Source organism: Falco rusticolus, chromosome 1 (assembly GCF_015220075.1).
Source record: "Falco rusticolus isolate bFalRus1 chromosome 1, bFalRus1.pri, whole genome shotgun sequence".
Taxonomy (NCBI): domain Eukaryota; kingdom Metazoa; phylum Chordata; class Aves; order Falconiformes; family Falconidae; genus Falco; species Falco rusticolus.
The window spans coordinates 22,947,746-22,975,413 of record NC_051187.1 but is presented as its reverse complement, the minus strand read 5'-3'; the positions used below and the strand labels follow the sequence as shown (position 1 = coordinate 22,975,413).

Below are 27,668 nucleotides of genomic sequence, written 5' to 3'. Positions count from 1 at the left end.
CTCTTTCATTGTACTACTCATTAAGTATTACTTTTCAACGAAGCATAAGCAAAACCTAACAGAGCAACAGCACTGTCCCACTCCAGGCCCCTCTCCCTAAAGGAAAGCTCCCTGAGACCCCAGCAAGCAATAGCCAAGAAAGCGTCCAGTTTAATGTGGGACAGAAACCAGTGGGGGCGTGGAGGTTATACGTGAACCAGTGCACTCTTTTTGCATAAACGCCAGCAAGGTCACCTCCCAAACACGTGACAGACAACTGCACATTTTATCTTCAGCTTTTGTATTCAAGATGAAGTAGTCACAGGCCAAACAACTCATTCAAAGCCTAGTTAACAAACAAAAACTTACCAACACCATCGCCAGCATTCCCTTCTGGAGGCAGCAGTCTTCTCATAGCTAGAGAGATACATAGCCTGAAGGATGCTTTGTTTTTCTTCCCTCCCAGGACTGTTCTTTGTTCCCTAACACTTCTTACACTTTCTATCTCATACAGGTGGCTGAGAGCTGGAAACTGTTTGACTTGCTATTTCTCTACAGACACAGAAATCTGTCTTCAGGGGTTTTTTTGGTATGTCTAAACCCAGCCTTGAGCATTGCAAGGCAGACCTGTTGATGGAGACTCTACTTAGTAATATCCTGAGCATGACAAACCAGAAATGCTTCCTAAACAAAGCAGCATTTGCTGCATTACAGTATTTGTCACTTACAATAACGTATTTATTACTAAAGAAGACATACAAACAGAAAATAACTGAGAAGCCTAGCTAAAAAGCTGCGAGCTCTTACAAGACTTAGAAAACTACCTGTGGTTGAGCAGAGACTGAAATAAGTTTGCAGTGGTCTAAATTAAAACGAGAGAGAACACATGGTTGCTATTAAAGGAGTAATCAGCATAATTAAAGTCCCCTGTAACACTGAGAGCCTTTTCAAACTAGAAAATAAGGATGTCTGAGCACCATGTGCCTTCATAAAACATTAGAAAAGTTAATATTTGACAAGACTGTGTGTTTGATGAAATTTTAAAATAGGAGTAATGGAAGTGCAACATAAAGTGATTGATGAAGCTATGCTAAATATAGGCAAAGTACGTAGCCCAAGATATAGTTCACAAGCATGTAAAATATGTAAGTTACATATTAAAAGCTACCCTTCTGGTTTCAGCAGTTTTCCTGCAGAGAGATCAATGCTGAATACCTGCTGCTCCTTCCCTACCCATTCAAAGAGACCAGGATTCTGAAATGGTTAGGGTGTGGATGTTAGTGACAGGAGTTTAACATCCCTCTTCTGGTTTCTGCTGTACAAACATAATGTAACATTATTAATTTTCATGGGACTTTTTGGAGGTGCAATGTAATTAAATGCCATGTTTAACTGCATTGCCTAGCAGCACTCCGAATGACGGTTTTAAGAAGTCGTATTGTAATGAATGCACTGCTACCCCTGAGCGTCCCTCAGTGGGAGCTTCTCAGTGACACGGAGAATTCAGAGGTGCCACTCCAGCAGGGCTAGGCCAGGAGTTAAACTGGACTTGATCACACAAGTGAGCAATTCCTACCCTGCAGCGAGACAGACAGACTCACACAGTGATGCTAAAATAACCACCCTTAGCTTGCCAGGAGCGCGGAGCTATTTCATTCCCTTCTAGCCAGTTCAGTGTCTTCTCTTTAAAAGCAGGTGGATGTATCTTTCCTTTGCCTCTTATCAATACAAGCCCTTCCGCCACAGAGCAGATCAAGACTCTTATTTTTTAAACTGGTGTGTTCAGTAAACACCCTTGGCTGGGTTTGTCAAGTCTCCCTGCACGCATGATTGTTTATTTTCAACAGACACACTCGAGCCACCTATGGAAATGAATCGTCATTCATATTTCATCTTCCCCTTTAAGTAATTCCCTTTCTACTTCAGGTCACTATATTTATTTTTAAAAGTAATCAACATGTGTCCTTTATTATGCATTTTATCCTGTAATACTTGTATGTATGTATGTATCCTTGTTGCCACTGAAGCTCTACAAAAAAACCTCTAAAGCTGATTTTCACTGGATTAGATTTTTGAGAAGCAGGAGCCGCGCCTGGCCAATAGATGCTTTGTCGTGTTCCCTATGTCCCTTCTGCTGTCACAGAAAGCCAGATGGCCCTTCCGAGCACCACGTAAAACTCAAGTAAGAGGATGCTTTTCTCAAGCTCCGACTGCTTGGAAGCAATGGTCGAGACTCAGTTCCCTCCGCCTCCCTTCCCCAATTAGTAAGTGACCAGATTTTCCAAACTACTCGGCACAGTATATCCACCCTGCAGGAATGCTGGCCAAAAGTGTAACAATCTCAACTGAAGATACAAAATATTTTGGAAAACTCAGCATGTCTTTAGAGGGCTCCTAGGGATTGTGCAATGAGCTGTCCAGTGGTTAAATCTGTATACTCCTCAAGTGTTACTTCCATTTAAAGTGAGATCTTGCACCTTGTCCAACCAGGCCGTGACAATATAAAACAATTCAATGTTAGTCTCAAGCTGTAGAACACCGCTGCGTATCAGCATTTTTTGCAGATATTAACAAAACAAATCTTGCTTTCACTGTAATTTTGGCAGCATCTTCAATCAGGGGAGACGCAGGAGTAAGTTTATCAGCTCCGACCAGCAAAAAACTAGTATCTTGCCTCCTGCGGGGACCAGCCTGGGTTACTTCAGGAAAAAATGCAAGAAACACTGTACAGGGTTTAAAACTACTGTCTAATCTTAAAACAGTTACCTAAGAAACTTCAAAGGAACTGTTGTTCATCTCATGGATTTCTTTTCTTGTTGCCCACCAGAAACCTTTGGAAATGTTTCCTTGTAGTTCACTCTCAGTACTTCTGGTACACAGGAAGGTATCGGGCAGTCTCCTCTTTTGGCTGGATTTTGGCAGTGGGAAATGCTTTGCTTCAGGAAGTCTTATGATAGTTTTGGATGACAGAGTTGTCTTGGACAGACAAGCCAGTTGTGCAAGGACAAAACAAAACAGCTTTGATTTTTACTTCATAGCCTTCTGTGACTTCATCCTCTCATGAGTCCTTGCTCTTTCACTATGAAGGAGGGTGGGGGAAGCCTGTAAAACACGTCATCTTTGTTGAGATAGAGCAGCAAAGTTTTAGAGAATCTTTTTCTATCAGGCACTGCTTAAATGCAGCACTTTCACTCTTGCCTTATTTGTCTCCTCTTCAGAGCAGGTGGTCACAACCATTCAGGAACAACCTCTGCTGAATAATTTTGGTATTTGAGTGATGCACACAAATTTCTCACTCACCATATCTTGGCTGAGGGGGTACAGGTGTATCTTACCACTACAGCTATTCCACTGGCTCAATTCCAACTGTCTTCTTAGTACTGTATTTTCTCTCTCTCTCTGTATATAAATATACGTATACATTAAGCATCAGACTGCAATGTTTTATTTACCTGTAAAATGCAACCAGTAACAGACACTTATTAAACAACACCCTGCTTTTATAAACAGATCTAAATTGTCTCCAAACTTACTACACCATTTAAAAAAGGAGTCTCAGAGACATTATACTTTTTAAAAGACAAACACAGCCTGGGGTTATTGCGAAGTGTGAAGTAAAACCATGTTTGAATAGCAATTATAACATTCTCCACTCTTACATGTAAGTATTAGAGGAATACAAATTACTGGGATATAAGGAAGAGGCAGTGCAGTATTCCAGGTAGAGTTTAGCAGACATTTATTTCATGAAAAGCTTCATTAGCTTGAGTCGTTTTACATCACATTAGTTTCAGACACGCTGGTTTAGCATATGTTCACTTTCTTCCACTTTTACATTTCTTTCTTATCTGTCAAATCCTTCCTGAATGCTTTTTCTACGCACCATCATTAGCTTCCATCACCACCTGTTGCACACTACACCATTAAAAGATGCTGATTCAGAAAATACTTCACCTGGCATGAAAGACACCCTCTCAGAGGAATGCTGGAAGCAGGATTCATCTTAGCTACAGAAAATACATTTTTCTAAAATTTAAAATTACATACCATGCTACATAGAATTCCCTTTCACATCCTTCATGGTACAGGATCTAGTCAACAAAAATCGGTGAAACTTCTGCATCCCGTAGTTACAGAGATCACCATGCTCAAGAGGCAGAGGCCGTCAAGCCTTTGTCCTGGTATTCCTGTGTGGAAGCCCACAGCTTTCCACCTAACTATAGCACGTCTTTTAATCAGACATCTGGCAGCCCCGTTTCTCCTTTGTGTGGATCCATGCTATCTGCCTCTACTGCAGTCATCTCTCCCTTGATTGCTCCGTCTCCAGCTTTCTTTTTGTTATAGTCCTGCCTTTGTGGGCCATTTCCTACTTCTCGGTTATGGCACTGAGCATGTTTAAACTCCTGCCAATGGAAACTGCAGAGCAGCGAGCCCTCCTGAGAAAACTCACCTGTTTTCTGCTGGTTCAGGCTGTAAGAACTGAGCAGCTGAAAGCTCTGCTTTGGTGTCTGTGCAGACCGGACTTTGAAGATGGCACTCTTGGTTGGCTCTTTGCTGACACCACCCCCCCTGCTCTGGCGCTGTTATTTCAAAGCCTTTCAGAACTGTCTTCTCCCCAACTCCACTCTGAGCAAACCCAGTGAGTACGGTGAGGTGGGCTCAGGAAGCAGCTGGTGTGGAAGACATGCAGCCTCACTCACTCCCTTGGGAGGCTAAGAGGCTTCAGGTTCCCTCGGTGGCTGTTCTGTACATTCAGAATTGTCAGAACAACCTTTTTTTTTTTTTTTTTTTTAAGATGAAAAAGAGAAACTGAAAGCATCTGGAGGCAAGTCGGCACTTAAACGCTATGAAATAAGCATGCCTTAGGTACTCCATCTTAACTCACCACAGGACATTTTTCTAGTTCCAAAAGGAATAGCAAGATAATTGAAATCTCACCTGCTCTGGCAACACTATCAGTGAATACCGTTGGGAACATTTTTAATTAGCATTTTAATTATCAGCATCTCCTTTGGAGCCCTCTTAAAATCTTTCTAAACAGTTTTGTGCAAAGAGCACCTTACTACTACCTGAAAGTGCAAGGCTGGATCATAGTTCCTTTGTGTTTCCATTCCATCAGTCAGTTTGCTGCGGCGAATGGGCAGTAATGCTCATTTACTCTCCTAACCTACGTTAGGAATAGCACCGTAAATCCAAGGGCAAAATTGCAAGGGACAAGCCTAAAGGACACTGTAAACACATCGTGGTCGCTGCAACAATGTGAGTGCTGGACAGTCATAGGACCACAGCATGGTGGGGACCTCTGGAGATCGCCTGGTCCAACCCCCGCTAAAGCAGGCTCAGCTAGAGGAGGTTGCACGGAGTCATGTCCAGGCAGGCTTTGACTGTCTCCAGGCAAGGGGACTCCGCAGCCTCTCTGGGCAGCCTGTGACAGGGCTCTGCCACCCCCAAGGCAAAGTTTCTCCTCATGTTCAGAAGGAACTTCTTGTGTTTCAGTGTGTGCCCATTGCCCTTTGCCCTGTCACTGGGCACTACTGAGAAAAGCCTGACCCCATCCTCTTGACACTTGCCCTTAAGTTATGTGTAGAGGCTGATAAGATCCGCTCTCACTCATCAGAGGGAAGCACTGAGCACCAGCAGGAAACGTACCAGCCTAAGAGTTAAGGCAGTCAAGTTTCAAACCCCAGCTGTACCTTGACTAATACACTTGCCTGGGCTTTACGGCCATTAAAAAACCCACAGATGACACTGACCCAACTTACTGAAATACTACTCAGCTGGGGGTTGTTGGTTAGTTACACATGAACTGAGCGTTATGTTCTTCCCTCCTTTCTATTTCATTCTTTTTGAAACAGACATGATCTCATAAAATGGGAGAAGATTACAATACTGGTGCCAGAGCCCTCCTGTCAGTCTCTTCAGAAGCCGAGAAAACTACTGGCACTAGCCCAGGAAAAGCAACAAACAGGACAAGTTTGGATAGCAGCTAGACTTGCAAACCTAAGAGCAATGCAAAGTAAACCCAACATGAAAAAGGATGATGATTGGCAGAGATATGACGACTTGACTGCTGGAAATGAAAGTGCTATGAATAATTAGCCACCTCTGACCCAGGAAAACATTGACTTCATTTGCAGCACAAAACTGACTGCAGATGGTATTGGGGAGGAGAATCAAGCTATTCACTGTGCTTTCCCCTCATCAGAAAAATTCATTTCCTCTCTGCTGTGGAGCAATGAAATACACCTGATTGGATCTGCTGAGACGACTTCACATAGAAGACTGGGAATGAAGAATTAAAAAGCCCATGGGGTGACGCTAAAGGTAATCCTATCAAAACAGCGGGCTAGAGGGGAAAAGGCACATTTATCTCCTATTTTAATAAAGAATTAAAATAAATCCCTTAAAGGAATAAATTTATTTGGACATTCTTTGAAATCCTACTATCATTGTTGCTGAATGGGATGCTGGATATCAGCGCATGAACGAGGACATTTCTCATTCCCAGTTGCTCCTCCTGTTTGTTCCCATCACAGCTCACTTCTTCCTACACTGCCAGCTGCTTCCTGCCTGCCTACTCCGCTGCCTTCTCTGCGCACCTGCCAGCCCTCTCCCCATCTGACTCACATCCTTGCTGAGTGCTAGTTCTTGTCCAGCCTCATCTGCTGATAGGTCTCACCTTCGCATGGGTGACAGCTTCATTGCGGGCTCTCAGCACTCCCTGGCCACTGTAATACATCTCCTAGAGCCACGACTCCAAGGCTTAAAAGAGAGAAAAAGCAGATACACGTTCTTCCAGGCTGCTGAGATACCTGTCTCCTGTGTGCTCTTGTCAAACACCTTCACCTTTCCTTGGCTGCTATCAGAAGAGTGAGGCATCTCCGACTGGAAAGAAGCCTGAAGATAGAGAGGAACATTATCGCTCATTATCTGTTGCCACAGCATTTGGCTAGGGAAGGACAGGACGGAGCAACGCTTGACTGGGAAGAAAATACAAACAGCCCAAACTAACCGTCTCTCTGGCAATCTCCATGGCCTTCCGCACATACAACCTGTTTGACATCTGCAGGTGCTTGCTGGAACAAGCAGATATTCCAGCCCCTCTGTTGAATGCTGCCTCAGAACACAGGAGTCTGAACACTGACTTTCCAAGGCCATTAGAAATAAAGTCTAAGAGCGAGGAGGAGGAGGAGGAGAAGGAGGAGGAGGAGGAGGTATTTGGATCCTTTCCTTGCACCTCTGCAGCATTATTGGAGGGCAGATATTTCTCACATCAGAAAGAAAATTAGGCACCTTAAAGTAGGCAGTTCAGCTTGATTTTAAGGCAAGTTTGCAATGCCTAAGAAGCTTAATGTACTTACTTGCAGTTAAAGTCTGCTCTAGAATTGTCGGGATCACAAAAAACCAATCACTTGTCGAAGCAGACCCATCCTGTGACTACTCCCCTCCTCTAGGCAGCTACAGGCTCCCTACTAGATCTTTCTCTTCACTTGAGCTTTTTTTTGGTTAAACATGTGCTTTTCATGGATCATCAGCAAATGTAAATCTTTCTCCTTTCCTACCATACCTTGCCCTTAAAAACAGATAAAAGTTCCTTAATAAAGCTGGCAAGTCCAGGCAAGCCCAGTGAGCATAAAAACATTCTTCTCCCCCAGCCACAGATGACTGACTTCCTTCAAAGCCACCAATGTCCGTGCTTCTGTCCTGTTGTTTCTGTCGCTCTCACCCTTCCCAGCAGCCCTGTGAGCCTCTGGTAAACTGCAGCAAAGAACATCAGTCATCGCACTAAATCAGGAGACGCAGCCCCCCTAAGACAACATGACAGTGTTTAACAATACAAACAATTTACAGGAGAAAGCAACTGGTATGAAAATAACTGCATCTGCTTCGCCATCAATGTTCTCCCACTTGCATGCGCATAGCGGAGATGATGATGAATCACATTTAATCACATGCTATTAGAGGAGGATCAGACCACACAGTGTGACCAGGTTAATAGGTTGGAAATGTGCATATCTGATGCCCAATTAAAACAATTCTAAAAATAGAACCGCAATTTTCTTTAGGAGCTATGCCTCCTCACTTCACAGATCAGGCCAGCAGCTCTGTCTTCCATGACTTCCAGGCAAACAAAGGACCAAAGAAAAGTAATTCCCTTGCTCAGAGCTTACCATGCAATTCATCCTAAGTTACCTACACTAATTGGCAGGACAACTAACAGAGACTGCTGGCTTGCAGAAGCTTTTGTGGTAAAAATCAGATCATGAACATAGTTTTCTAGGATAAAATATTGGCTAAACACAATCTAGCTGCCATTAAACATGCTTTAGCTGAATCATCCCTAGTCATTCCTCATACAAAAACTGGACTAATATGTTTACTGTAAAAAGACCTGTATTACTTAGCGAGCATTTCTCATCAATGACCTCTCCTCTTCACCTCTATGCTCACACCCACACACCCCTCCAGTACTACCACAAGGCTGTCCTCCTGGAACGCTCTGAAAAATCAGAGATGGGGAGTCTGTTCCTTTATACTGTGATCCACATTTTATTCCATCCACTACCAGATGAATCCACAGAGTTATCCAGATGGGTTGAAGAAATGCCTTTTCACCTGGTTTTACTGAGGAAATAGTCTCAGCAACAACTCAGGTGTCCTTTTTCACTTCACGTCCTCTTTGACTACGGCTCTGTTTGCTCCCAGCTCTGACACACCAGTTCCAGTGACATCTCCTCTGCGGCGGGTTGTCAATACACAAAAAGAACAAGTTAATTCACTGAAAATGTAACCTATAAAGGCAAAAAGTGATGAAGAAGTTAACAGGTGTGATATCTACCAGACTGAAGATTAAGGAGTACTGCCAGACTTGCATTTCTTTAAGTGATGTTTTCATTCAGCGGGATAGAGATATTCCTGAAAAAAAATGCCTACAGCCAAGATTTTAAAAATTAGGTGCCTAAGATTAGGCTCCTAAACCCATAATTAAGTCTTTAAGTAAATGGCCTGATTTTATTGAGTGTTGAACACACAGCTGCTCAGACCGGCTGCATTAGCAACAGAGGCATGCAAGGTACTTCGGAAAAAAGGAATGAAGAAAAAAGTGTTAGACACTTAGGAGGATACATTATGGTGGAATTAAATCACTAGCTTGAAGTCAGTACTTTCAAAAATGGTCACCTTCATCCTTAATACATCAGTTTCAAGCCTAATGCCCAACACATTAAATACTGAAAAGAAAAATGAACCTGCATACCTGAATGCATGAATTTACCTTTCAATTCCATTTTAAAGCATTTTTCATAACATAGAAAAAATATTCACTGTAGGAAAAAACCCACCACAGTATATGAGCAGGTAAAGTCGGATCTTAGTACCACGATAGCAGCCAAGTCCTGTACAGGTCAGATTTGCGCCTTGTAGGGAATCTCCCGATTTTACACAGGCAGTGTACCCTCCCCGAGCCCTGCTCTAGCTCCATCGGCAGGGTTAGGCCTACTGGGATCCAGTCACATTCCAAATTTGTGTACACTTAACAGTGCAGTTACGAAGGCCCTTCCTACAATGGGATTTGACAGCACTTTACATTAATCTCTCCAAATTACAGCCATTTTATTACTGCAGGATACACAGTCAATTTACATGCTAATAACAAAACTGTTATGAAAACATTAAACTACACAAAGAGAGATCAACGCAGTTTTGGTCAGCTATACAGCATTAGGATCAAGAGTCTTTTCATATCCACCTTTGTTTCCCTTATAAACAAAAAAGCTTTCTAAGAACCTTTCCAAGGCTTTATTGGATTACAATGAAGATAATTTTAGAATGGAGATGAATGCAGCAGCTCCCTTGTAATGGAATGCAGCCAGTTCCAGCTACTTGAATGCCAGAACAACTTGGCAGAGACACACAGACATTGTTCTTTTATCCTTTTTTTCACCTGTCTCAAGGGAGGAGGTGACTTCTCTGCGGGTCCCCGGCACCCTCACAGGCAGCAGTAACCAGCAGTAGCACAGGCAGGGCAGCAGAACCAAGTACTCGAAGGAGGCCTGAAGGGTGAACAACATTTGCAAAAAAACAGAAGGATCTCAGAAGAAAACTTTTGCCATAAAGGTTTTGTGATAATGGTGGATTTTTAGGTTTCTTCATTATTTTGGAATTCACTTCAACAGACACTGCATCTGCATTTTAGTGTGAGGAGGGGAAACTAAAGGCAGAGATGATGGATCTACTGCTAAGAAAAAACTAATGTCAGCTACAGCATAAATTTGGCTGATCTGGCCTTTCTGTCCTCATATTATGCTATTGTCAGGCAGACGGTGTCTACTTCTTTTAGCTTCCTTTGCAAACAGGAATTGGTGAATTATTCTACAGATTCTAAGCTAAGAGGACATATATATGTAATGATAAAGGCACTAGGGGAATCTCTAGTCACTAGGCAATGGAGGGAGTACAAAGGAAGACAAGTGCAGGTAAGATGAGCAAGACAGAATTCAGCTAATTCTTCTGCAAGAGAATAGTAAGGGGGGAACCACCAATTTTTTCATTGATGCAGTACTGCCACAGGCCACCTGCGAAGGTGCTATAGACTCCCCCAGTGGAAGTTAGGAATGAGTTCCTAAAAAAACAGCCATCAGGATTGGTACTGTCAGAACTGATCCAGCCTCAGCACAGGTCCCTCAGAATGACAACAGCAACCCTGAGCCTTTCTCCCAAAGGTAAATGACGCTCTGGACACCGATGGCTCCATCCATGGCATTATAAAGGATCACAGCTCTTCTGCAAAATATTTTGCAAAACACAGTTCAGCTGCACAAGTGATGAGGGCGAAGAGGAGTAAAATAAAAGATCTTCTTAGCAGAGAGCAGCCTAGACAGAATATATAAATCTATAGCCTGGAAAGCTGTGGTCTGCCATCTGCACGCCTTCAGCCACCGTACAGAAAGATTTCTCAGGTGCTGCAAACCCCCTTTCAGACCAGTGCATGGGGCTACTTGTTTGGGAAGGAGAGGGGGAGGGAGACAAAAAGTTACATGAAACGTCTTTGATAAAGTTCTGCTGATAGCAATCTCACACAACATTACCGGTGGAAGGAATCACTCTGGAGAAGCAGTTACACGCCATGGTACTGTTGTACCTAAGGTATGTCCTGCCCATTTGATGTCTTCACAGGTGTTCAGCAGAAGCTAGAAATAATCATGACTTGAAGGCAATTTTTATGCCAAGCAGAGTTCTTAAACTTCTTTAAAAAAATATCCACATAAACAACACTAAAGGTCAATACCAATCACCTGTCCCTGCTCTGGGGAATGAGGAAAGGGGAGGAAAAGATCAAAGTCATTACCTGCATGGACTTAGAAAATCACACCTTTTGGAGCTGTTCCAAAGTGTCTCTTACCCACTGTTTTGGTTGGAAAGAGCAAAGAAGAAATGTTAAAGGTAGGAAAGGAATATCTGAATGCTTACAGAAAATACAGCTTGTTCGATTGTAATTCATTTGATGGAAGGGACACAGATTCCAAGCAGCCTGAATGCTGCAGAACACACTAACCAGCAGCTAGCAGCAGCAGCTCTTTCCAAACTAGATGAAGCAGCAAATTTAATAACTTCTTTAAGCCCTCCACTTTTTTCTTACTTCTACTCCGTTGGAACCATAGAAAATAACTGGTATTTCAACCGATGTCTAGAAAGAACTTTTCTTCCTTTGCTGGCCATGTGACAGGACTCTGTGACTTCCTCCAATACAGCTTTTTGACGCATGCAAAATATGTAATGCCTTAAGTTCCTCCAGCACTAAGGAACTGCTGTGTTAACCCCTCAGCGCAGAAGCTGGTGCCACCTGCTAAGAAGCAAATTCAAGACATGCAGAGAATTTTAAGAGATTCTACTCCTTTTACATATCCTTGCAAGGAAGTTTTATCTTTATTTAAGACACAGAGCCAAAGAGATAATGGGAACAGTTTCCTGGCTTTAGAGGCAGGGCCTCCCAGGGCTGTTTCACGCAGGCACCGCACTTTCGCATGACCTCTAAGTCACCAAGACAGAAGACAATGCAGGTACAGGGATACCCAGGCACAGCTCAGAGCATCCAGGCCCTTGTCTTGGATGTTAGTCTTGCTAAAATGCTGAAAAAAAAATAACAAAAATAGAAGTCCTCCCCCCTTACATCACAAAGAAAAGAGAGAAGCATTTGAAAAGACAGAATTGAACTAGTCAGCACGATCCTGCTAATTTCTAAGCACTGACTTTCACAAAGGAGATACGAGTAGGAGTAGGAATGAGTTTGTCACAGACTTCACGTACCATCCACAGAACAGCATTTGGCATCTCTTGCTCATATGTCAAATACATACCTCCGCAGTATTCCAGATACAGTTTCTGACTTATTTTTTTTAAGAAGAATTTAATGCTGACTTAACAAAAGTGATAAATAGATCATCTGTTTAGAGGGCAAATCATGAACATACCAGTAGCGAAGTACTATCAAACTGCTTAAATTCTACCGTAACTGAATAAAGGGAAAAATGATTCTCAAGATCTTGGCCTGCCTGCCCAAGTTTCAGGGAACCAACTGTGGTGTTGGGAGCATCTTTTTTGGTTTTGCAATGGGTTTGCAGCTGTCAACGATTTCAGCCATTGCAAACTGTATCTCTAGAGTTTGGCAACACAGGTAGAATCTTGTGATTTTATTACTGATCCTCAGAGCCCTGTAAATCCAAGCTTAACACCTTTCATAGTATCAAGTTACCTTATAAAATTAATTATTTACCAAAACTAAATCATTACCTAACAGCAGTATTTCGAGACAATCTCAGAATTAGGCTGTACATAAATATACATGTCTACATAATGTGTACAAGAGACGAGGCAACGCAGATCTTTATGGTAGTATGCTTATATGCAGCTTCTGAGAAATTCTGATAATATGCTAAGGAAGGATCTGGCACTGCTGTCACCAGCAAATATCATAGAATTAAACAAAATCAAAATAATCTTATTGCCTCAAATACTGATGTGCACTTTTCACCAAATTCTTCATCAGTTTCTGGGCATGAAGTGATGTAACAGTAAATGGTGTCTGGTGAAGGTGCTGTACAACATGCTGTACAATATATTGTATTGGTGAATGTCACCTCACCTCAGAATTTAATTTTTGACAAAGTAGCTGTCTGCCGGGGCCATGTGGGTATCGCTGAACAGCACACGTGGTACAGTAACAGTGTACCAGATGAATCACAGGCTCTTGCAAGTCCCACCTCAAGTGTGCAGTGACTTAAGAAGGCCTTAAAGAATGTTTTTGGGCTTCCCAAATTCATCCTACAGTGAGACATAGGTGCAAAGTGAATTTTTCTCCCTCTAGGTGAAAGACAAATGCTACAAATGTCACCAGGTCTGCTGAATATAAGCAATAGGTTTCAATCCGAACATTGCTACCTGGTAGTTCAAAAAATAGCCTGAAAAATGTTAAGACAAGCACTTAAGACCTCTACAAGCTGACGTGTCCATATCCAATAGTAAAAATCCTTTGTTGGACATGGGTTCTCTGACACCAAATTAAATTCCAAAAAGTCAGTGATATAAAGGCTTTGGCTAGTTTTTACAACCAGAAGTTGCTCAGTCTTTCAGAATACCAACAATACCAACTTAAAGACAAGCATTACGCTCTTTCTGAGTATCACAAAAAAGTTTCTCTGTTATTTCCCATAATGGCATAAACCCTGGCCAAATTTCACAACCTGCATTTAAGTCAGGTTTCAGAACAGATTTTTTTTAAAAATGAGGGAGAAACAAAAACCTGCAGTAGGTGAATTACATTATTTGTAATGACACTAGATACTCACAGTCGTTACAGGAATATTGTGCTTTATCATCCTTATGATTTACTAGGAGAATCAGGGAAGATTCAGAATACTTCACAATTCACTTGCTATTGTCTTCCTCAGGCTTTGGCTGGTGCTGCTGGTGACAGCACGTCAAACAATGGAAGTTGGCCGTCATTTCCTATTTGGCACCTGGCATGATATCCTGACAACAGATAAGACCCAAAGTCTTATGCACTTTAGTGATAAGAGCGGGTATTACTGTTCGCTCACAAGAGGAGAGACTTGCAAGGCCTTGAGGATATGCTGAAGAGCCTCAAAGGACTAGAAAGAGTCCATTAACATATTGTATATAAAACAATCACAACCCTTCCCTCTTGAATCTGACACTAACTTTGATAGTTGCTGCTTCTCTTGGTCATTTCAGACAACTGGAAACACTTCTTGTACTATCTCTGTTTTCCAAATCCTACAGGCAAATCGTACCCTGCTGAGAATTCCTAGGCCTCCCTTCCTCATCTCCACGAGACATTCTGCCTTAAATGCTACTGTCTTGTTTCGGTTAGCAGTCGTGCCTGTGACAGCTCTATACACTGCCTTCTGCAGCTCCCCAGCTCCCCAGAATACTCGTGCCCGTTTTGCAGATGGGGGAGGGTTGCCATATGCCGATGCAGCAGCAATTTTTGACTCACAGTCAAACGCTCCCAAAAAAAGTCAGTACTCAGGATTTGCTGCCATATGGAGGAATTGTTATTTGGCCTTTTCTCTAGCTGTATCTCATTAAGCAAAAAGGCAAGAAAAAGGAGAGGACATTCTTTTCTTCTTTGCAAATCTTGCCCCAGAGTTCATCTTCATTTGAAAGACAGCGTTCATTTCTGGTACCTAGAAAACCAAGTCAGAGCAGAAGGAAGCTGCAAGACTCCAGGTGACTGAGGACAGTGTTCTGTCCAATTTGATAGGTTTTCAAATCTTTTACCCTTTGAGCGTAACTTCTTTCAGGGAAGAGGAAGAAGTATTAGAGAGCTAGGACTGGTTCTACTGGGCTCAAAAAGACCAGAGTAGAAAAAGAACAGCACCTTCCACAAAATCTGCAATGGTGCATTACAGTAAAGCTGGTTTATTACCTCCATATACTGCATCATTTGGAAGGCATCACTAATAGCACTTCCCTGATCCTTGTGTGTTCTGCAGTCTGTTTTGCTCAATATGTGAAGTTTGGTTAATCTGAGACTTTTCTGGGATTTTGCCTTAATTTTTTAATAGAAACTGATGTGTTCATTAGCATTATGCAGACATTTGAGTTTTAACTTTACAGAGCCGATATCATGGCAAGTGTACAAACAGGAAAGCAAGCAGATACAGGTTTAAAAGTTACATATATAGAAACCTCAAAGCCTCTCTGCTTCTTTACGATCTTCCTCAATGTAGAAAGACGTCAGGAGGAAAAAACCTCCTCCAAAGACACCAACAAAAGTACAGATGATAAAGCTGTACTGCATGCTCCAGAAACTCCACTGGAATGAGCGAGCATTCTTGTCCTGGATAGCATTGGAGATCTAGGGAGTGAACAAGGCTGTCATTAATCTGGGATAACATCATCATTCTCTCTTGGTTTAGAAAGACTGTTTACAGTGTAGTCCTTGAAAAGAATAAAACTAGGCAGATAGGGATGAAACGCCTGCTACCGAAGTTTGTCAAACCCAGTACTCAATATACCTGTCCTTCACTGCTGACCAGCTTCCATTTGGTCAAGGAATCTCATGTTCTTTTACACCTTCAGTGTGTCCAGCCATAAGAGCAGGAAATCCTGCAACCAACGTTCATAATGTTTGGTAAGCATTAACTCATCTTACCATTTCCTAGCCCATCTCCAGATAGCTAGCATAGGAGAGACATTTGGCAATGACCTTTATCATTTCTTGATGTTACTTGATAGCTTTATACCTCCCTAATCAGCATCAAATGGATAGAAATAGGGGGTTAGCATCCATACAGGCACAAGCAGCAACACTCAAAAAGGGAAGAGCTGGGAACCAATTTGAGACAAGAGTGGAGTCTGCTTTTGAGCCAAAAGGCATTTGAGGAGTCATGGAGTGACATTATGAGGAACTGGGAAGAAGAAGATACCAGGCAGCTGCTTTTTGCACTGGCTGGAGGATGAGGTCTTAAAAGCTATAAATGATACAAATAAATTTTATTTTTGTCGACAGAAAGAAAAGCTGATTCCAAGAAACTCAATAATATTCAACACAACTCAGGAACTTGAAATCTCTTCTTAGCATAAAGATATATGTTGAATGCAGTCACTTTTATTCCCACATTTGTTCTTGATATTTAGAATATACTGTGTGACTTGAAATACACAAATATGAGACTCTTCAACTTTTGCTGGGTTTCGTATGATTATTTATGACAGTATAGGCAGATAAGAGCAAGATCAACTCTAAATGGGCACCTAGGGACTATAGCAAGCATAATCACCAAAACACAACCCCATGCATTTAATTTTAAAATGCTTAGTAAGAAAATCTCTGGAGCAGAGATGGAGGAAAAAGAGACTCTGAAAAAGACTATTTCTTGACGCTCCAGCTGGTTTTTAAGCCAAAGGGTTAGCTGAAGCAGGTTAGTAAACAATAACAAGACATGAATGCAGAAGATCTGGTGTTTAATCAATAGCGAACATGGGCCACATTGGTGTGTCGGTTCACAGCAGCATTCCAGGAGTCAAACGTTATGCTCATTGCACAGGACCCCACTTGGACATACAGCAGTTTTATTCCTGGATTTATTGTCTCTGTTCTTTGCAAAGTTGCAAGGTTACGTGAGGTTAATCTCATCTGTATAAGCTTTTTTTGTCTTTACACTTTTTCAAGTAGCTGCTATTTAAAGCAACTGCATGCAAGGTACTGCATAAGAAGTATTCTACACAGTCACTGGCAGGACGCAGCAGCACATCCAGCAGGCAGGCTTAATTCTATCAGTGCCTCAAAGATGGCAAAGAATGGTGGGTGACAGACGCAAACATGTTAAACTCTCAGGCAGGAAGCATAAATCAATAGAATAGTCAAAGGGAGAATGCACAAGACATATTTCAGCTTTCAAGAAACCTCTCATTTTTGCATATAATTTCAGCCATTTTTCATGACACAGGGACGTTGGTTATTATGTTCCCCCATGCGTAGAGCTAGATCAGTGCGGGGGCCATCGTTTTCTAATACACATCAATGAGCACAGCAGCCTCTTCATTTGCCAAAAAAAGACAGCAAGCAGGAGGAATCTCTCCTGGACAGCCCTCTCTGCCAGACAGATTACACAGCTGAGACTGGTTTTCACCCAGTTGAGGACAAGGGGATCCCCTGTCTGGCTGGACCAGCAGCAGCTGTGCCTGCAGGCACCACTCACTCGGCAAGTCTGTCTGGCCCAGTCTAACCTTAACACTGCTAAAGAACATATATTCCTGAGGTGAACTTCTTAAAATAAACTTCCATCTAAACAAAACTTTAAAACAACAACGACAACTCACTCTCCCATGTCCAGTACAGCAGAAAAATCAGAGTGGGTGACTGACTACTTAGCTACTGTGTGCAGAATCACTGTGTCTTAGATAAAAAATAATGAAGGAAGGAAACAACACTGCCAGACATCATCAATTGGAACTAAACCAAATGAACTTCAAGGAGAAAACAGTACTAGGCTGCTTTGTCCAGAAGCACTTATGATCAAGTCAGTGTAGGAAGAACTGAGAAACTGGGTCTCAAGCAATACGGGAATCCAAGGGTAAGGTGATTTGAGACCAGAGCTTTGAATGCCAAGTAGTATCAAAAGGCAACCATTGCAGTTACTCTTGTTCTGATTTTCAAGAGACCATTGACTAATTACAAGATTACAAACTTCAACATTTGAACTAAGAGTCTTAGCTTTTTATGGTGTTTGATTAATATCCATAGAACTCCTCACAAACTTAGCAGAAAGTGCTTAAATCCTAGTAAAATACCCGCAACACCATCTTTGCAAAAATGTATGCCTTCAAAAATGTATGAGTTTGCAAATATAAAATCAGAATGAATTTCTACATGCTGCATGGAACTGCTCACACGTATAGGCACAGGATTATATTCTACATACGCGCAGTGTCACAGGACCAGAAGTTTCATGCAAGCAAAAACGTTTAACAAAATGTCTCTGTATTCTAGTATCAAGGCCACCAATTTGAGTGATTTCTGGGTTTGGACCAGGAAGTGCCTACAATTCTGTGAGTGTCTGTCAGTTTCTAGAAGTTTGACCCGAAAGAAAGCTCAGTAAGCAGACAGTGCACTTACAATCCCAATGAGATATGGGCTGCCCGCATCTCCCAGCAAATGGCTCACCAAAATCTGCAAGGCAATAGCCGTAGACTGCCGTCTTGGTGTCACAACATACTGAAACAAAACACAACCCACAAGAGAACAAATATTAATAGAGTGAATCTCATGAATGGCCAGCTGCTTGCATAACATCCTAGAGAGGTGAATGTATTCATTTTTATGTATTTCATATTCAAGCACTTCTTATACATTTGGAGACAGAGAAGTTATTCTGAGCAAAAAAGTACACTGGATGTTTTGTTAAGGAAAAAAACATGCAAGAAAGAAACACAGAAGGGGGAATGACAATAAAGTAAGAAAAACATGACTCCCCTGCTGCCATTTGTAGACTCACAGCAGCTTGTACAGATTCACTTGGCCACACAACTAACAGAAACCTCCAGCCAGCAACCCTTGCAGTCATACTGATTTACTAATGAGGAGATTCAGCAAGTACAGCCTCTGAGAAAAATCTCTTACTACACTGTGTTGGCAGACACGATCTAGACTGCTGGGGGGGCAACTGAGATACCTGGAACCTGAAGTAGCTGCCATGGCTGCAAAGGATGTCAGCTGGGATGTTGCAGACCATGTGAAGACAGAGGGAGGGGACCCAACCTGTCAGACCAGAAGGTGACCGATTGTCCTTTGATGGCAGATGTTTGCTGCTTGCAACTGGATAGCACCTGAGATATAGCTACACTAGTAACAATACATCCAAATGATTATGCGTTTGAGTGCACACAGTTTAAATAAGTTGGAGAAGATGTGGCGCATAACCAGAACGTGGCAAAGTATCACGTGGATCAGAACTACTTTTTAAAATGAAATACAGTCATTTTGGGGGAATAAGGGCTTTCTGTCTGTGCTACTGAAGATCAGCTGTGCCTGAAGAAGTACAGTATGATTCTATGTAATTTGTGTCTCTCTCTTTCAATAATACATTTATGCAAAATGCATTGACAAGTTAGAATGAGACAGAAGTAATTTTAAACCTTCATACCTTTGTTTTCCAACCACTTGCTCATATCAGACACCAAATGTTTAATATTCTCCCAGTCCTTTATTCCCCAACTTGGGTTTTTTTGGAAACTGATCTGAACATCACTTAGGGTGTCTCAAACACTAATTAACAGGGTGACTGGTGTTCTACCAAGAGACAAACTCAAGGTATATAACCTGTATTGTGGCTCTATATCTGCCTTCAAGGAAATACTAACATGCATTCCAAATTGGGTTTAGAAGAAAAAAGAGACCCTGCTTTCACATTTAACTAAACTTTGTGGTTTGTGAGGCCTCAGAATATTAGATAAAAAAATATTTACCTACCACTAAGATGCACCTGAATCACAGCAACAACTTTAATGCCACATCTTTAGGGTGAGTGGAACTCCATTAATTAAAACAGATGAGTAAGGAAGCAATATTGTGCAAGACATGAAGGTTAATTACTCTCGTAAGAATGAGAGTGAAAAACACTTCAGTGCCACATGCAGTCAGGACCTATACATACCACAAAGTTACAGCATTTTAGCTATACTGAAACTATGAGTCCTTAGTACAGATGCAGGAACGGGAAGGACAATAAGCTATATATATGTAATGGTTGGCATTCAAGGGCAGATTGACAGAGGATTCTGTAGCGCTGCATTCCTTCCCCTCATGCAGCCCTCCATCTGCAGGAGCTACCATTACATACATGCATGACATACATTCTTGGTATGAAAAGCGGCGCAGGTATAGAATCAAAACACCTAAAAAAATTTGTTTTGATAAAAACTTATTCATAAAATAACGTAGGATTTACATCTTGTAGATTTAAGTATCATACCAAGCTTTTTCCATCGCTATGGTTTTCATGCTGTATGTCTCTCTGTCACAAACCTATTTCGACCATTTTCTTTCATGTTTGCCAAGATGTACATGCTGCAGAGTCTTTTCCTAAATGCAGCTTTTCTGGGGGGGTACCAATTTGGGTAATTTTTCTCAGCAGGGTCACCTATTTTCACAAGGCTTCTATGAACTCAAGTCTTCCTGAGGTGTCCAACTCTTTACCAAACTTGGTTGAATCCCATGGTTTCAAAACTTAAAAAGAAAGCAGACACAGACTGCAGTAAGCCTTGTTTTCGTAAGAAGTGAGGCTATGAATCCCATTTAGATTTAACAGAACATTTGATCTAAAATGAGAAAGAAAATAAAAACATTTTCCCCAACACAAGTAGCAAAAATTATAGCCAACTTGGCTATCTGGCCTCTTGTCTCTGCCTAGCAAACCCTTCTTTTAGCCAGAGTTTCCTAAGCATTAACATGCCTTACACCCCGCTGGAATGCCAGAAACACAACAATGAGCAGTGATGTCCTTTTTTTCTACAGCCAAATTTCCTCTGTTCAGAGAGGGAGTTTCTCAAGAGCTCATATAACTCATTCCATTCAGCGGGAGCCTTTCGGTACTGCTTACCCTACTGCAAGCAGTTTCAGTAAAGACCCAGTCCCCACTGGCTATGCCCTTCTTAGCCAGAAATGGCCACAAACTTGGATACACAAATTGTTCAAAATCTTAAAGCAGCATCTTTGCACCCAGTAAGAGTACTGTATGTGACACGGTTTTATTAAAAGTCACAGTGTCTTTCCTTACTTTGTACACACACAGCTATCTTGTACCCTTTTCCATTCCTAGTGTCTCCAAAGTAGATATTCTTACTGTGGACGGAATATTTATTTTTCATTAGGAATATTTAGATAGAGTGCTTCAACAATAATAAATATTAAAACAGGGGTGTCCTGGAAATCTCTTCAGTTACTGAAAACCACTTGAATGTCATGTTGCCATCACACTGCATCCAGTCCCCGCCAGTGTAAGAATGGAGTCACGTGAGGCTGGCTGATCTGGAAGCTGAAATCCTTGTCATCCATGGGACGAGGGAACAGTCCAACAGCTCCTCCTCACTGTGGTCATGGCACACTTTGGCCTAGAATGAGGGCATGCAGTCTACCCAAGGTTTGTTTTCTTTCAGAACTTTCCCGGAGTACCAGTTGAGCATCTGCATTTTGGGGGCAGGCTCTTGTACAGAAAGCGAGATGAAGAAACTACAGCAGAAGGCTGTACTGGACTGAAGACTGTCAGTTCTTGGCTCTCCAAGAGTATCATGTCATCTGTCCTAGATTAAGATTTATTTTCTTTTATTGATAATGACAAGCTGTGCTTGAGAAATACAAATCAGATATTGTTATGCACTTAACGTATTGTGGATGTTGCAGGCATTAGAAAAGATAAATTCATTTTCACTCTTTCTGTGTCGTGCATCACTTCCTTACCACATTTATTTCATATCTCGTATCTGTAACTACAAGAGACACATGGAACAAAGCTGTAACAAGAAAAATGGAAGAGAAGGATAAGACGCTTCCTATAGTTACGAGGCTCATACAGACTCTCCCTGTGCTATTATTCAGGTTCTCCTGCACAATGGAAACCATATGCAAGAGCTCAAAGCACTGTAGAATTAACTAAGAGAAAAAGAAACCAAACACTCCCCCACACAGGGACTTTGAAATAGCCACAGCATCCTGCCTGCCCGCAGTGACTGCCCATTACCCATGCCATGTCAGCGATGCAGATGACACCCTACACACTCATCTCCTAGGAGATCCCAGCCCAGATGCCTGGACAGGTAAGCAGGGTGCCCCAAACAGGTACAGTTTGCAAACCCAGTCGTGCTGTCTCTGAGGTTTTAGAGATCCTCCTGCAGATGATGTGACAGAGCTGTCATCTAAAAAAGCAGATGGAAGAGACAGCTTGATAAAGGCTCCTACACCTCCAAGAGCACTTCCAAAGACAGGGACATGTTGGTAGCCTTCCCAAACCCTGTATCACCTTCCAGTTCCAGCACCTCCTACACTATTAGCTGCTAAAAATTTAAAAGACAGTGTCATTACCTCACAGATGGCAAACATATTTCATACGGGACGCTCCATGTACAGCCTCCCAGTAAGCCAGCGTATTGTAAGCAAGGCAGCTACAGCACTTCTCCACTTGCACATTATGACTGTAGTTGTACAGTAAATAATTTCATGTTTACAGCTGAATAAGAGGCACAAAGATTGCTACATGCAATGCATCTTGATGTATTAGCCACAAAGAAAGACAGTCCTTATCATTCAGTCAGCATCTTCCTTTGTCTTCAGCTCCACAGGTTGCAGGATAAATGAATTCCTAGCTACATTGTCTGGCTAGTAGCACCATGCGGGAAGAAAGAAAAGTAATTTCCATGGCAAAATAAGAACACGCATTAGCAAATCCAGCCACATTATCAAAAATTCTACCAGTTCACGCAGGAAACAATGCAAAAAGAGAAATTACTGTTGTTATCTATGGCACCCTTCAGTCAATGTAATAGCAGCAATACAATGAACCCACGGGTTTTCAGTAGGACGAAACACAACTCCCAAATAAGATTGCCACTGAATGAGCAGAGAGCCACAAATTCAACGGAATTCCATTATTTTCCTGATAAAACAATTAGTAACATTTAGAATCCAACAGATCCAACCCAAAGCACATTCATGGTAATACACTGAATGCTCCCAGGGGGAACACACCACTGCAGAGCTGTGCTCCACCAAACTTTTCACCTTCCCACTTGCTGCCAGCTGACACAATATGGCTCATACCTAAAGCCAAAAGATTCTAAAATAAATACAAATGAGGGGTGTCAGTTACTCAGGAGACAAGAACTTCCTCCCTTGCAGTATGATGTAGTATTCCCTAGGCAAGCTGAGGCCTGAGAACTGACCTGAATGAAAGCACAGCTCCTTGCAGCCTTTGCAGTTTGCGTTCAGAAAGGAATTGAAGGAAAGAGCTGACAGTAAACACCTGCTTTAGTTTTCCCAACCTATATCAACTGTATCTAAGTCAGTGATGTCACCTTCCTCTTTAATAACCACAGAGGTGAGAATCAGAATGCAGATGTAAGAGTTCCAAGAAAAGTAAATTGAGAAACTTAAAACAAATCCTTCAGTAATACCTCAACTGATGCAAAAGGAATGCTAATTGTAACAGTACTCGTTCTGTTGCAAAACCCCAGTGATTTCAGAATAAAATGAAATAGAAGCTAACAAAAAAATTCAGATTGGGCTGGTGATAGTTTGTCTCTACCTTCAAGGTGGAGCACCTTCACCGCTTCAAGGCTGTACCTCTTGTCTCAAATGATAATTGTTTCTGACCATTCTTTGAGAGTCAAAAAAGAAAACCCTCTTGCTGCTGGCTGAGGTTTTAAGCAGTTAACCAATTCACTAATGCTGACTGCATTTTTTTGTTTTGTTTTGCTAAAATTCCAGAGTGCAGAAAACTGACATGTAGTAAGTAGCACTGTGAAAGAGTAGCTTAAGAACATAACACAATAGGCAGTATCAACAGTGCTTTGTTGAAGAACCGTGAAATATAAGTTGTTGCATTCCTTCGTCTTGATCAGGATGTAAAGGAAAATTCTTCAAACTATGAAGTGTGAAAATAAACATGCTCATGTCAACAAGGCAAGGTCAAATCAATGGAAGGAGAATTCTGTAGTGCTTCACAGTTAGTCTTTTGTCGCTAGACAGTCCTCAGCATTTGGCTACACTCTCACATCCTTTTACATGGAAGTCTGTAATAGAGAAACTTTTCTCTCTGCTCAGCTTTTCTACCACTTGTTTTTAATTAGTTCTTAGAAATACCAAGTTGTTCACCTGAGCCACTAAGATCATTGTGACAGCAACCTCAGCTGTACATTTTCAATTCCTGTCGTGGCAAGCAGTGATGACAGCTTTGTAGGCAACTGTGTTCCACATGAGCCACAGGCTGCAAGTTTTATTTACTGTCCTAAACTCTTGTGACATGTTATAACACATCACCACAGGTAGTGCTACATATTAATGCATTCACTATGTTCTTGTATGAAAGATTTATTATGACAGTGGAGTTTGTAGTACTAATCTGCAAATAGATTTGAGCTCTCTTAGAATGACGAACTGTTATATAAAATGGAAAATGCTCCTGTGACACTTACTTAGGCTCTCTTCAGCTACTGGGTTTCCATCATTAGCCTGAGGGTCAGAAACAGTCAGAGATTTCTGTTCTGCTTTATCCTTACTTCTGTGTCTCCTCTCACTTGTCCTGATAGCTTTATACAATTTCCCTACTTTGCCTTTTATCAATACCTACCGCATTGGCATTTTGCCTGTGACACACTTGTCTCAACAATCTCTGTCCCTCAGGTAGCATCCTGCTTGAAATTTTTGGGTTACAGTCACACCCACCGTTCTGCAACACAGTGATCCCACAGAAGATTCTCCAAAGTAGAGTGTCTGGGTCTCATTTGTGATACAATATTCTTTGTAGTAAAGGATAGTGTCAATTTAAATGCTTTGTGCTATGCCCATGGGCAGCAACAAAAGGATTGTCAATCATGTTAATAGCTCTGGCTTTATTACTTAAAGCAGCTTGCTCAAGTCTGATTACTAGATATGAACAAGGTAGACCATTTCCTTGCTTATTTGACTGATAAACTATATCCCGCTTGTTCATAGTATGGAATTATTTTTTTTAAAAAAGTCATATAAACTACTTCATAAGACTGCAGTAATCTCTGTATTTCACTGATAGTAACAACAATACCTGTCCCATGTTTTACACAGACACTGATTAGTGACTGTGGAGCTAGAGCATAAACCAAAGGGTGCCAAATTTTTTCTTGGAGCGAAAACTCAAGTACGTTAAAAAATTACTAACACTAAAACTCTCTGCAATGATAAAAAGAACTAGCTTCTTATTGATACCTAGACTAATTGTGCTTTTCACATCACTCCTTTCTAAAGAAAGTTACGGATGACCGAGTTCAAAGGAATAATGCACTGCTATTCTTTGGGCTTGCGGTGTCAATCCTGGAACCCCCAAGAGTCTCATAAGCATTGCTGCTTACCTAACACTTTGTCAGTGTAGCACCACTTATGAATGTGACTTACAAGTGCTGGAATTTATCTGCATTGTATGCTCAAATAAAGGAACTTGCTAGTAGTTCAGAATGATGGACTGTAATGGATTCACTCACTTTAGTTTCCAGAATATTGACTTTCTCCCATTTGGATCATCTTTTCAAACCTTTGCAGCACAAATAGAAAATCTCTGATTATAGACAGACCCTCTTTTTTATTAGTGACCCTCTTTAAGATGCAGACCATTTTCTGGTGGACGTCCAACAACACAGAGCTGTACAGAAAATCCAAACTAGTGTGGGTATCAGCAGCACAAGATAGTTCTGCTTGCATGAGTTTCATCCAAATCAGGACATCTCCTTTCTGGGCTTACAAAGAGCTTAAACTACTGCACCAGCTCACCTACGTTGTTACTGGCATCTTTGCACAGCTGCATGTTGTGGCACATGATTACATCCCTAACGTCAGCAGGGTACCAATAAGGGTGTTCTTAGCAAGAGTTCATTCACCTCTTTCCAGAAGGCAGAGGTCCTTCTGGCCACCAGGATGCAGGCTTATGAACAATATTATGTTGAGAAAAGCGGAAAACCTAAAAATAAAGCAATTGTTTCACAAGCACTTACCAACAGTATGTCTGTCACAACAGCCCAGTTTACAGATAAAAACAGTTCTCCAAATGCAATAAAAATCTGCAAAAAAAAGAAAGCGGTGACTATACACACTGCGTTGCCCTTTATTTTGAAGATGCAGGCAGGCTCACTGACTGTGCTTATCTATGGAAGAGTTGTACATACCCATCTACTTATAAATTAAACATCTCTGTCTATACTTAAAAACACTAACTTCATCTTAAAAGGGGGAAAAGGAACCAAAAAGGCGTGAGTCGCTTTGTGTCACAAATCCTCAGCGGAAGAGTCAAAATAGAAGACATATACCACCCTCCCAAATAAACTGTAGTGAACTGCTGAACCCAAGAGGAGAAAAGCAAGAGCCTGTGAAGAGAAACATTCAGTTCAAGTTTTAAAAGTGCTCAAAGACCTTCCTTTGCCCAGGTTTCCAAATGAACTAACAGAACTCCTCTGTGCCAGTACAAGCACTTTAAAGGCTTCTTCAGAGAGATGACTTCCAGAATGAAATGGACTCCAGGAGACAGGCAGCCCCAAAGCCTTGGTGCCCTGTGGGAATTCCTTAATTCATCACAGATGGGGATCCAGCCATCAGGAAAGGGATAGGGCCCCCAACAATTCTTACAGCTGTGGCCTTCGAAAAGATTAACCCTTTCAGCCATCCCTGGACATAGATTTTAACAGGCTGTACTGAGTAACTGATACTGAGGAAAGCAATAAAGCTACACTATTAAGCCAGAGGAGTTCTAGAAAGCAAAAACTATTTAGTGGTGCAGGCCACAAAGTCAGATGGCAGCTAGGAAATAAAATCCATTATAATAACAAGTGCCGGGACCTTGTTTGGTCAGGTCTTGGTCAAGATGTTGTATCTGGTTGGTGAAAACACAGTCCTAAGAAAGGCACAGTGGCAAACTATTTTTTTTTGTTTTTAACTTCCATTCTCCCAAGAAGAACCAGACGTATTATACGTCTTCCTATGATACCTCTACCTCCTCTGTGTTTCTTGCCTGTACTGTTGATGTGTTTTCTGCTCCAAACCAATCTGGAGAAAAAGTTCATTTAAGTACAGAGATATTTAGTATAGATCTTTACCCAGACATATTTTCCTTCAAAATGCTTTATATAGGTTTTTATATTATTTTTTTTTTCTGTAAATGCAGCTGAATGTATTCCTCCATACATAATTCCTGCTTTTTTAAGTTTTATAACACTCATTTCACATACTCCTTGACTACACCTTAGGTCTTGGATTTATGCATCCCACTATCAAAGTCTTTCCACTGATACAACTTTGGCAGACATTGCCCTTGCAAGAGACAGAATGCAATCATTCTTCTTCAGTTCCACAACTGTTGCAATAACAGTCTATAGACTACAGAAACAATGCTGCACGCCAGTCTTCGCTGGAAAGCAAGTGACACCTTTTATTAGAGAACTCTGGGCCAAACATAAAATGAAATGTCTTCGTTAGCGTGGGCAACAATATCACACAGTTCAGGTTTTTGCCAAGCCACTTGACAATAAGGACTAATAATGTCAGATCTTGCAGCCACCAGAAAATAGTAGCCCTTCATCTTCTTTTTTCAAGCTAATACTCTCTGAACTCCTTTGGAGGATCCAAATTCATCAGGGAGCCTCCTTTCTTTTTTTTTTTTTCCTCCAATTCCATACAAATAAATTTTAAATGTGCTATTGCTTAACTTGGAATTGCAGCCTCTGAAGCAGTCAAAGCAGTACCAGAGAGGCATAATAGGCAAATGCAGAAGTGCAGTTGAATCCTGCTATACAGCGATAATGGCATGAACTTAGGTAAATTCTGTCAGTTCTGCCATAGCTAGCAAGAGACAGTGCAGTGCAGTTTAAAGTGAATCAGGAAGGAGACGAAGAATTGAGTGATTTATTTAAATCCTGGCGATACTTCAGATATA

General features: G+C 41.5%; 1 protein-coding gene across 1 annotated transcript in view; it reads right to left on the bottom strand.

Annotated features, from left to right (window-relative positions):
• Positions 1-3,701: 3,701 nt before the first annotated feature.
• Positions 3,702-27,668, bottom strand: part of LOC119142303 (protein spinster homolog 3-like) — a 40,305-nt gene continuing 16,338 nt past the window's right edge. The window contains exons 9-11 of the mRNA XM_037375089.1: positions 25,738-25,803; positions 18,122-18,220; positions 3,702-15,358 (exon numbers count right to left, since the gene is read on the bottom strand). Of these exons, the coding sequence (XP_037230986.1) occupies positions 15,191-15,358; positions 18,122-18,220; positions 25,738-25,803 (333 nt within the window). The 3' untranslated portion in view covers positions 3,702-15,190. The remainder of the gene's footprint in view (positions 15,359-18,121; positions 18,221-25,737; positions 25,804-27,668) is intronic.